Source organism: Piliocolobus tephrosceles, chromosome 2 (assembly GCF_002776525.5).
Source record: "Piliocolobus tephrosceles isolate RC106 chromosome 2, ASM277652v3, whole genome shotgun sequence".
Classification (NCBI taxonomy): Eukaryota; Metazoa; Chordata; class Mammalia; order Primates; family Cercopithecidae; genus Piliocolobus; species Piliocolobus tephrosceles.
The window spans coordinates 137096070-137108796 of NC_045435.1; the positions used below are offsets into that span (position 1 = coordinate 137096070).

Genomic DNA, 12727 nt, shown 5'->3' on the forward strand with positions numbered 1-12727 from the left:
CACATTTTCTTAATCCAGTCTATATAATTGGTGGACGTTTAGGTTGGTTCCAAGTCTTTGCTATTGTGAATAGTGCCACAATAAACATACATGTGCATGTGTCTTTATAGCAGCATGATTTATAATCCTTTGGGTATATGCCCAGTAATGGGATGGCTGGGTCAAATGGTATTTCTAGTTCTAGATCCTTGAGGATCACCACACTGTCTTCCACAATGGCTGAACTAGTTTACAGTCCCACCAGTGTAAAAGTGTTCCTATTTCTCCACATCCTCTCCAGCACCTGTTTCCTGACTTTTTAAAGATTGCCATTCTAACTGGTGTGAGATGGTATCTCATTGTGGTTTTGATTTGCATTTCTGATGACCAGTGATGAGCATTTTTTTTCATGTGTCTGTTGGCTGCATAAATGTCTCCTTTTGAGAAGTGTCTGTTCATATCCTTTGCCCACTTTTTGATGGGGATTATTTTCTTGTAAATTTGTTTAAGTTCTTTGTAGATTCCGGATATTAGCCTTTTGTCAGATGGGTAGATTGAAAAAATTTTCTCCCATTCTCTAGGTTGCCTGTTCACTCTGATGGTAGTTTCTTTTTGCTGTGCAGAAGCTCTTTAATTAGGATCCCATTTGTCAATTCTGGCTTTTGTTACCATTGCTTTTGGTGTTTTAGTCATGAAGCCCTTGCCCATGCCTATGGCCTGAATGGTATTGCCTAAGTTTTCTTCTAGGGTTTTTATGGTTTTAGGTCTAATATTTAAGGCTTGAATCTATCTTGAATTAAGTTGTGTATAAGGTGTAAGGAAGGGATCCAGTTTCAGCTTTCTACCTATGGTTAGCCAGTTTTCCCAGCACCATTTATTAAATAGGAAATCCTTTCCCCATTTCTTGTTTTTGTCAGGTTTGTCAAAGATCAGATGGTTGTAAATGTGTAGTATTATTTCTGAGGGCTCTGTTCTGTTCCATTAGTTTATATCTCTGTTTTGGTACCAGTACCTGTTTTGGTACCAGTACCATGCTGTTTTGGTTGCTGTAGCCTTGTAGTGTAGTTTGAAGTCAGGTATCATGATGCCTCCAGCTTTGTTCTTTTGGCTTAGGATCATCTTCTCAATGCAGGCTCTTTTTCAGTTCCATGTGAACTTTAAAGTAGTTTTATCCAATTCTGTGAAGAAAATCATTGGTAGCTTGATGGGGATGGCATCAAATCTATAAATTACCTTGGGCAGTATGCCATTTTCACAATATTGATTTTATAGAAGCATTTTTAACTTTAATAAATATGCAGACCCTGTTGATTGCTCACCAAGGACCATTCTGTCTTGCCTATAGACTCTTGATTTTGTTCACATAGTGTTCAAGCTGGGAACTTGGTTTAGCAAACCACCTTCCCCAACTATTAGTTTAGAGGAGGGGAGGGGAGGGGAGGGGAGGGTATGTGGCTCAGTCAACAAGATATGGTGAAGATGTCACTGTGTAAGATACTGTGAAGACTTCTGGGGAAAATATTCTTACCTAAATAGAGAAAACTTAAGTGCTTTTGCTATAGCCCCCTCCACTCTTGGGACACTGCTGTATAAGGATGGGACATATGGAGTTGTAGCAGCTGTCTTGTGAACATGAGAGGAAACCTCCCTAACACTGAACATGGCTAGCTGAAATTATAGTAAATAACTGGTTCCTGATATTATTGAACAATCCAACCAGCTTGACAAATGGCCTTATGAATTAAGCCAAGTATACTTTTTTGTCTGAGATGGGCTTATTCTGTCACCTAGACTGGAGTGCAGTGGTCCAGTTATGGCTCACTGCAACCTCCACCTCCCAGGGCTCAAGTGATCCTCCCACCTCAGCCTGCTGCGTAGCTGGGACCACAGATGTACACCTCCACACCCGGCTAATTTTTGTATTCTTTGTAGAGATGGGGTTTCACCATGTTGCCCAGGCTGGTCTTGAACTCCTGGACTCAAACAATCTGCCCACCTCAGCCTCCCGAAGTGCTAGGATTATAGGCATAAGCCACCATGCCTTGCCAAGTATACTTCTAAGTGTAGACAAAAATCAATCTAATTGATATGCCTAGCAGTGTTCAGACTTATTTGATAGGTTTTCCACGTAAAAAGTCCTACTATTAAGATGGTATACCATGGAGCATAGTTTGAAAACTCTGGTGTAAGACCTTTGTTATCATAGTAATAGCTGCATCCCCTCTTGCCCCAAATCATCTATTTTCAACTCAGCTGGAGTGTTACACGGGGTGTATCAGTCCATTCTCATGCTGCTAATAAAGACACACCTGAGACTGGGCAATTTATAAAGAACTAGAGGTTAATGGGCTCACAGTTCCATGTTGCTGGGGAGGCCTCACAATCATGGTGAAAAGTGGAGGAGAAAAGGCACGTCTTACATGGCAGCAGGTAAGAGACTTATTCACTATCATGAAAACAGCATGAGAAAACTCGCCCCCATAATTCAGTTACCTCCTACCAGGTCCCTCCCATGACCCATGGGGATTATGGGAGCTACAATTCAAGATGACGTTTGGGTGAGGGCACAGCTAAACCATATCACTGGGCTTTACAGGCTCTGAGAGTGACTGCGATAGGCACATTACCCCAACGCAAAGCCCAGATCTACATGGTTAGCAAAAAGTTTTAACCGAAATAATTCAGCTCTGTTTTAGGATGCCTTTCCCCCAGGAGCACCTTTAGCCAGTTTGACAGAAGCATTTCAAAATGCTACTATGGTTAATACATGTAAGTTTTGTGTAGCCATAACTTGTTAAGGATTTTACCAATTTTGTTGTATGTCTTTATATGCATGAGGAAATGGAGGCAGGCTCAGGAAGACTTAGGAATTGTGCCTAGATTCAAAGTTATTTAGCTGCACAATTAGAATCTTAAAGTTATTCCCAAGATTTCTGGAGAAAGCTTTCTTCATAGCTTCAGTTCAGGATGAAATCATAGCATAAGCTTTTGAGTTAACAGATTGCCAGTACATTTGTGCCTGAAAAGGTGAGAAAAAGGATGGTTCACAAAGCTTTTCTCCTATAGGTAGGAAGTATATATGTCTATTTGTTTTATATTTTTTCTTTGCGTTCTTTTCAAAAACTATACAAGTAACCACATGTATGAAACTTTGAAAAGATATAAAAAGCGAGTGGAAAACCCCCCACCCCCATTGCATCTTCTTTCCCCCTCTCCCATCAGGTAAACTAAATTTATGACATATCCTTCCATATTTTGTTTGTATATACATGGAGATTTTTTTTTAAATGTTTAAAAATTGAATCACATCATCATCCCCATTTCTCAGAACCTCACTTTTATCTTTTACTAATTTATCCTGATCATCCTGTGCTTTAATTGAAGTAAATATAATTCATTTTAATAGCTGCATATTACATTATGTTGCTATAGTACATTTTAATTCACTATTAATTTCTGAATATTAATCTCATTTCTAGTTATTTTGTATGGAATATACCTATACACCCACAGTAGAGATTTAGATATAACAGCATATATGTGCACATATTTGTATGTACCATCTATCCTTGATATTGATAACTTTTTTCTTGGTAGACCAGCATTTCAAAACTGGTTTGCTTGATAAGATATGAGTATTATCAAAAGGTTTGTAACAGCTTTCTATATCATTCTCACCACCACTGGAAGTTGTCACTCTAAAGTTTCCGGTATCATTGGGAAACACGGTTAATACAGGAATCCTCCATTTCATGTGCTTAACCTTATTTTCCAGATATTGTGTTTTGGGGGATTTTGCTTTACAAATGGAGGGTTTGTGGTAATCCTGCATTGAGCAAGTCCATCAGTGCCATCTTCCCAACAGCATGTGCTCACTTCATGTCTGTGTTTGGTTTTGGTAATTCTCACAATAAAAATGTTTGAGTCATCAGTTCTCTTTGATGTTACTGTTGTAGTTGTTCTGGGGCTCCCCATAGAATGCACTCATAGAAGCTAGAAAACTTAATATTGTGTGTGTTCTGACTGCTGTCCAACTGGCCATTCCCCCCATCTCTCTCCTCTTCAGGCTTTCCAATTTCCTGAGACAACAATATCAAAATTAGGCCAACAAATAATGCTACAGTGGCCTCTGAGTGTTCAAATGAAGAGTCACATATCTGTCACAAATAAACTAGAAATGGTTAAGCTTAGTGAGGATGGTATGCCAAAAGCCAAGACAGACAAAGTTAGGCCCCTTGTGCCACATAGCCAATTTATGAATGCAAAGGGAAAGTTCTTGAAAGAAATTAGAGGTTCTACTTCAGTGAATACATGAATAAGAAAGCAAAACCTTATTGCTGATACAAAGGTTTTAGAATTCTGAATAGATCAAACCAGACATGACATTGCCTTAAGCCAAAGCCTAATTCAGAGCAACACTCTTTCTCCAATTCTCCGAAGGCTGAGAGGGGTGCGGAAGATGTAGAAGGAAAGTTAGAAGCTAGCAGAAGTTGGTTCAAGGTGAAGCGGCAAATGATGGAGAAACTGCAGCAAGTTATCCCAAAGATCTAGCTAAGATCATTGAAGAATGTGGCTACATTAAACAGGTTTTTGATGTAGGCAAATCAGTCATATATTGGAATAAGCTGCCACCTAGAAGTTTCATGACCAGAGGGAAGTCAATGCCTGTCTTCAAAGCTTCAAAGACAGGCTGAATCTATTTTTTTAGGAGCTAATGCAGCTGGTGACTAGATTGAAGTCAATGCTTATTTACCATTCTGAAAATTCGAAGACTCTTCAGATTTGTGCTAAACCTACTCTGCCTGTACTCTAAGTGGAACAGCAAAGCCTGTGACAGCATCTCTCTTTATAGCATGGTTTACTGAATATTTGAAGCCCACTGTTGAGACATGAGACTTACTGCTCAGAAAAAGATTTTTTTCAAAATATTACTGCTCATTGACAATGCACCTAGTCACCCAAGAGCTCTCATGGAGATGTACAAGGAGATTAATATTTCCATGCTTGCTAACACAACATTCATTTTACAGCTCATGGATCAAGGATTAGACTTTCAAGTCTTATTTAAGAAATATCACAGCTATAGCCTTACAAAATACATAAGTGATTCCTCTGATGGATCTGGGCAAAGTGAATTGAAAATTTTACTGGTTTACTCTTTTATACACCATTAAAAACACTGATGACTTATAGGAGGAGGTCAAAATACTAATAATGGGGATATGGAAGACGTTAATTCCAACTCTCGTGGTTGACCTTTAGGGGTATAAGACTTCAGGGAAGGAAGTCACTGAAGATGTGAAAACAGCAAGAGAATTAGAATTACAAGTGAAGCCTGAAGATGTGACTGAATTGCTGCAGTCTCATGATAAAACTTGAATGGATGAGGAGCCTCTTCCTATGGATGAGTAAACAAAGTGGTTTTGTGAGAAGAAATCTACTCAGTGAGCATGTTGTGAATCTTGTTGAAAGGATAACAAAGGATATAGAATATTACATAAACTTAGTTGGCAAAGCAGCAGGAAGGTTTGAAAGGGCCGACTTCAATTTTGAAAGAAGTTCTGTTGTGGGTAAGGTGTGTTCAGACAGCATTGCCTACTACAGAGAAATTTTTTTGTGAAAGAAGAGTCAGGCAATGTGGCAAACTTCATTGTTGTCTTGTTGTAAGAAATTGTCACAGTCACCCCCAACCTTCAGCCCTTTGATCAGTCAGCAACCATCAACATCAAGGCAAGACCCTCCAGGAGCAAAAAGATTACAACTCACTGAAGTCTCAGATAATCCTTAGCACTTTTTAGCAATAAGGTATTTTTAATCATGGCATGTGCATTGTGTTTTAGACATGCCATTGTACACTCAGACTACAGTATACTGTAAATGTAACCTTTATATACACTGAGGAACCTCCAAAGTTGTGACCCCCTTTCCTGCAGCATTCACTTTATTGTAGTGTTCTGGAACCAAACCTACAATACCCCCAAGGGATGCCTGTATTGTTTTAATTTGTACTTCTTTGATTATTACTGATTTTGAATACCTTTGCTGGTATGTGTTGAGCAATGAAATTGCTTTTTATGAAAGCTAGCCAGTGTGATAAAAGGTTTAAAAACTTTATAGTTACATACGTTTTCTGAAAAAGTGTTCAGAGAATGGCGTACATAGAACATCTAGTACTTTGTGAGCGTGTGTCTGTGTGTATGCTAACATTATTGCTCAAAGATTCCCATATTACTAGTTAATATTGACAATTTAAAATAAGATTGTATATTTCAAAGATGATAGTATCTATATGCAAACATCAATATTTAACATAATATAAAAAGCTGTATACATTTGGAACAAGGAACTTCATCTTAAAAACTACTGTATTCCATATTCACATTATAGAATGGCCTTCCTAAAATGATGTAATAGTCCTTTCCAGTTTTTAGTCTGCATTTTTTCATGTTTATGATTCATTTTTACAAAAACCATTTCAAATTGGAAAAGATTGTATTAGTCCAGTTTTACAGGTAAGAGACTTGAGGCCCAAGAGGAGCATTGTTGTGTCTTTAAATATTAGTTGAGTATTTATGATTTAGTGATAGGATCGTAAGATATAATTCCATTACTGGGAGCTAGTTTTCAAAGGCATTCCTTATGTTTGGTGTGCTTTTGTTTTTAAATCACGATAAATGCTCTAACATTTCCATCAGTGTCTCTATTATTTCCTTAGATTTGATTCCTATATTTGAAATACTGGGTCAAGTGTTGTGAACATTTAAAGGCTCGTGAATCGCTAGTTTTCAAGGCCATTTCAGACTTTTCTTTTGGTATAGACAAAAGCCAAGCCTAAAAGAGAGGAGTCAATGTTATTATATAGAGCACCATGTTCTCAATGCTATTTTAGTCTTTTCTCACTCATATTCCATATTTCATCCATGCCCTTTACTTAGGTGTGATAATTCTCTTTCCCCCAACATCCAAAATGACTATAGATATTCTATCAATGGCTACAGCCCACTTTTTTTCCCCCTCATATTCAGGTAATTTATTTTTTCTTGTATTTAAGTTTTGGGGTATGTGTGCACGTTACCTAGGTAAACGTGAACCACACAGTTTGCTGCACTTATCAACTCACCACCTAGGTATTAAGCCCCACATGCATTAGCTCTTTTCCCTAATATTCTCCCCTCATCCTCCCCTGACAGGCCCTAGTTATGTTGCTCCCCTCCCTGTGTCCATGTGTTTTCATTGTTCAGCTCCCACTTATAAGCGAGAACATGCAGTGTCTGGTTTTCTGTTCCCGTGTTAGTTTGCTAAGGATAATCAGCCCGCTTACTTTTAACATGATACTGATTATCACTTCTCCTTCCCTTTGTGCTGGACCAAGATTATGTTGATCTTTCTTGATTTTAAATGAATTTACAAGCAGGATTTCACACCAAAAAAACCTCTTCCCTCCAAGCCAGCTATTTAATATAAGTGCCTATGTTAAATCCCCGATTTAGGATATGAAAGTAAGACCCACATGTTCAGAGATACATATCCAACCTGCTTTATCTAGCTTTTCACACCAGGGTTAAAGCTTGATGCTAACATGTGAGATAGATCTCATTATCAAAAAGATGCATCTTTTTACTCAGGTCAAGAAAACAGTAGGTCTGGAGTATTTATCTATCCATAGCTCTGCTTATACCTTGACCTTTATATCTATCTTTATCTCCAAGCCCTGTCTCTGAATCGGTTTTGTCATACATCATTCATGTTCATGACATTTTTACATGGTAGATTATAAACATTGTGACTTTTAATTTTAGGTACCTAGTAGATGAAATCAAGAAAAGAGAAGGATTCAAGTTACTGCTGGAAGTAAGTGATTGCATAATTGTGTTTGTGATTTTGTCAGTTAACAGTGATGAAGGTGGTAATTTTCTAATCTGTTATATATTTCATTGGTTTTTGTGTTGCAGACTTAAAAACAAGTCATTAGTTTAATTCATAGAGTCTATTATGTTAATTTACTCTATTAGTGAGAACTTTTCCTTTGTTGGATTCACAGAATATACTTGCCTTTAAGTATTGAAAATTAAAATGCTCAATTACCAAGGATAATATTGAATAAATTATAACCTCTATCTTGATATATAAATTGCATAATGATTGTACTTGCAAATATTCATCTGTGATGTAGTGGTGCCTGCATGTGAAAATCAATTAAGTGAATGTACAATACTACATCCAGTTTACTCTTTTTATAAAATAATGGGAGCATATTCGTTTTGGAGCAATGGGAAAAGTCATTTTGTTGATGTTGTATTGTTTGCTATGTGTAAGAAATGAAGTGGTTACAAAGGTAGAATATTTTTTTTAAAACATGTTTAGAAAATTTAATATTTAATGTGTAATTCTGGTTTTTAAGAAATATAAGTTGCAAGGTTATCTTAGATTTTGTTATAGTATATGTATTATAGCAGTTTTTAACAATGTAAAAATATAACCTAGAGATTCTAGTCTTGGAGCCTGTGCTGTATATAAGAAATCTAGCTGGCTGGGCATTGGTGGCTCATACCTATGATCCCAGCACTTTGGGAGGCCAAGGCAGGCAGATCACAAGGTCAGGAGTTCGAGACCAGCCTAACATAGCAAAACCCTGTCTCTACTAAAAATACAAAAGCTAGTCAGGCATGGTGGCTCATGCTTGTAATCCCAGCTACTCGGGAGGCTGAGGCAGGAGAATTGCTAAAAGCTGGGAGGTGGAGGTTGCAGTGAGCTAAGATCGCGCCACTGCACTCCAGCCTGAGCAACAAGAGTGAAACTCTGTCTCAAAGGAGGGGAAAAAAAAAAAAAAGTAAGAAAAAGAAAGCTAGCTGTTTTTTGGTATTTATTCAATAAGATGCATTGAACAATTTACTATGTATCAGGGATGGTTCTAGGCACAGGAGATAGAAAACAAAAAAGGGTCCCTGATTTCATGATGCTTACATTTGACTGGAAAGTGAAACGCACTAAATAAGCAAATTAATAGCAAAATCAGGTAGTAAGAGTCTTAACACAATAAAACATGTTCATGAGATAATCTAGTATATAAATAGACAAGGTTATAGATATATTATTGTATTGGGGGGAAGGGGGTAAAATGCTGACATGGGGATGGCTTATTTGGTTTGGGTAATCTAGGTAGGGGATTTTAAGGTTATCTTTGAGCTGAGACCTGAATAAAGATAAACAGCAAGCCATGCAGATATTTGGGGGAAAGACATTCTGGCAGAATTGGTAAACAACTGCAAGGCTTAAAGCTGAAGAGAGTTCTATCTCTGAGCCAAAAAAAAAGTTGTATTGAATGAAGGCAAGTGTGCAGCAGGTGATGGAATTGGAGAGGTGGGTAGAGACCAGATCAGGTGGTGGTCAGGTAGGTCAAGGTAAGGCCTTTCGCCTGTATTCCAAATGTAGTCACTGGAGATGTTTTAAGAAGACAGGGGTTTCACTTGTATTTTAAAAGATTATGCTTGATGTCATGAGAAGAGAGGAATGTTGAAAAAGCAATAGTGAAGAGAGGACAAGATAAAAATAAGGAAGACAAATTGGAAACTTTTTAGTAGCTAAAGTGAAATATGACAATAGTCCTCAGGGAAGTTTGGGAAATACTTTCCAAAGAATCTAGACCATGGATTCCACTACTATCTACAAAGGAAACACCAGATTAGAAAGTTCTAAGCTTCCAAAGTTCCAGAAAGCTAGAGATATGGAAGATCTTGCATGCACTCCAAAATAATTAACAAACAACTTTCTGGTAGTACTAGAAAGACAACAAATTTAGAGCATGAAAACTTCTACAGAACAACCTGGTTTCTTCAATAGGCTAGTGACGTGAGTAAAGAAAGGAGGAAGTAGTGATAATCTCTTTAGGTTCAAAGAGACAAAAGAGGCATAACAACCAAATAAAGCATATAGACCTTGTTGAAATCCCAGTTTGAACAAGCCAACTGTAAAAAGTAATTCTTGTAACAGTTGGAGAGATTAGATAGTGTCAAGGAATTGTCAATTTTGTGAAGCATAATGGCATTATAACTATGTAAGAAAATGTCTATAGTTTTTAGAGGTGCATACCTAAGCATGTATGGGAGAAAAAGCAGTTATTTTACTTGAATTGAGTTTGATTACTTGATGTTTCTCAGGTTTGAGTTTCCTGTTTTCTCAAATTTGAGTTGTGTTATTTTCTCTGGTGATGGGAGCTATAGTGCTTATGAAAAGTCCTGTAACACATTAGAACTGTACAGTCTTTTGATAGAGCTGAAAGTGAGAAAAAAGATGGGCTGATGAAAAAGTTGTTTATGTATTCTTCCTAAAGGTTTAGAAAAAAAGAGGAACCACTTACCATTATCATTAGGAAATTGCAGACACTCAAGTCCTTGCAATGAAAGCTAAGGTAGGATTTAATTATTAGTCAGCCTTCTGCCCCTAGATTTTTCATCTGTGGGAGCCAGCTGGCCTCCAAGCAAAGTGATTTTCTCAATGGTTTTCCAGAATTCCTGCTGTAAGAATTTTTGTATGTGATCTGCATTTGCCACTTTTCATTACACCAAGAAATAAAGCAGAATTAGACTTTGAATGTCACATATAAGTATTAAGTTGATAGTCTTTTTGCTTATATATGCATTCATATGTCTCTGTATGTACATGTACATGTGTATTTGAGAGAGTACATGTGTCACTTGTCTAACAGCAAAGAGAAAGTGGAACATTGGAAATTGTAGATGAACATAACAGGACAATACCCAGTACTTGAATTTTTTTTTCCTGTTTCCTGAAGATGATTGAAAGTTATTATTTTAAGTGAATTCTGAATTATTCATAGGCCTCTGAAAATCATCTCTTTTTCTGTGTTGGATCTAAGATCTAATAGACGTTTCCTAGAGGTATATTCATTCTTATACTATCATTCACATATTTTATTTTTATCTCTTGGGAGAGTCCTAATTATTCAACTTTTTTGTTTTCTCAAGGTCTACACTAGGAGGAGTTATTAATGTTTCATCAACTTTGAGCTACAGAAGATCTTCGAGGACATATAGTCAACTTCCTGCACAATGCAGGAAAGCTATCTTAACAGTATCTGTTAACAAGTGGTCAACCTCTGATTGAATAGTTCAATTCCTCTTCCAGATAGCTCTAATTATTCATGTTCTAATAGTGAACCTACTAATATGTATCAAGCAATTGTGATTTTTCTTACTTTGTTATCTTGTTCTAGTTTTATTAGATTACAACTACCTCCTAATTGCTAAATCCAATGCATATTTTAATCTTCATCTTGCTGAAATTCTGTAGCATCATGTTATCCATTTACTCCATCTCTTGGATAGTCTCCCCTGTCTTAGTTTCTTTGATTTCCTTTCCCAGTCTCTCATTCCATGTGACTTGTTCTTTTCAGTCTCCACATTAAGGGTCTTTTCATCAGTGCACCCCGAAATATTCTTCTACACTGTCATCTATGGCCACAGTCTCCCTGAAATTTCTTCACATCCAGAGCTTTGTTATCAATAGCCTCTTTGTATCTCCTCATCCTCAACTTAGCTCCTAAACTCTAGGCCTTTGTATATGAATATATCCTGAAATTTTCACCTACATGCCACAGACACCTCAAATTCAACATTTCTAAAGCTTAAGTGTAGTATTTTCCTTACCAAAATTCTACTTTCTTCTTTTGGTCGTTAGAGCTATGATCCACCCAAGCAAAACCCTTGATGTTGTTCTTACTATCTCCTTTTCCGCCCCACTAAATACATCTTGAATGCTTAGTCTTCTCCACTCCCAAAACCACTGCCTTAGTTCAAAATCTCATCACTCTTCAGGTTGGTACTATCTAGGTACTGTCTCCTAACTTGTGTCCCACTTCCAGTCTCAAGATCCCTCCAGCCTGACCTCCACACTGCTGCTAGAGCAGCTTTTCGAAAATGAGATCTATTTCCTAGAGTAGTGAAACTCTCCAGTGACTCCATCTTCCTCTAGAATCAAGCCCAAGCTTCCAAGCATGTCATATAAGAAGTCCTTCATGACATGACTCCCATTCTTCAATTCTAGCTTCACTTCTCTTCAGTACACCCTGTCCTCTATTCATTCCAAGTTCAGAAAGTGTTCGTCATTTTCTCATACCGATGCCTAGTCAATATCGGTAACACAGAAAGTTTTGCTTATTAAGTTGGACAGCTTGGTTACCCCTCGTTGGACATTTAATGTTTCCCTTCAAATATATTAGCAAGAAATTAACATAGTGATGTACCTCACTAGTACACATTTCAATGGAGCTACTCACTTTAAAAAGACATCTCTTTTTACCATTATGGCCCCAAATAATAGTCACTGACTACAGTGCTTGCTGTGTGCCAGATGTGGCACTAAATTTTGAAAACACATTTTTTTCTGTCATCAAACCAACCCTGTGGAGCAGACATCATCTACATTTTATAGTTTAGGAAGCAGAAACTGACAAAGTTTGATACTCATTCCAGCAAAAATCTGATGAAGTTGAAATTCAAAGCCACATCCTTCCAACTCCAAAACTTAAGGCTTTTTGTGCTATCCAGTGCTGCCTTTGAAATGTTTCAATAGTCTAATCTTAACACCTATAAGCTTGAAGTCAATTGAAATTCACCATTCGAGCTTTTCCTTCAGTCTATATTTGCATGATTGTTTGAATCTGTGTGCTGGATTCTGCATATATATTAAAACAAAACAGTGCTAGCTTTGTTTTTATTATTCTGATCCA

General features: G+C 37.3%; 1 protein-coding gene across 1 annotated transcript in view; it reads left to right on the forward strand.

Moving 5' to 3' along the window:
* The window catches only part of GADL1 (glutamate decarboxylase like 1), a 137936-nt gene that overhangs the window by 71402 nt on the left and 53807 nt on the right, over nucleotides 1-12727 (forward strand). Inside the window, exon 13 of the mRNA XM_026454197.1 lies at nucleotides 7779-7830. Coding sequence (XP_026309982.1) covers nucleotides 7779-7830 — 52 coding nt within the window. The remainder of the gene's footprint in view (nucleotides 1-7778; nucleotides 7831-12727) is intronic.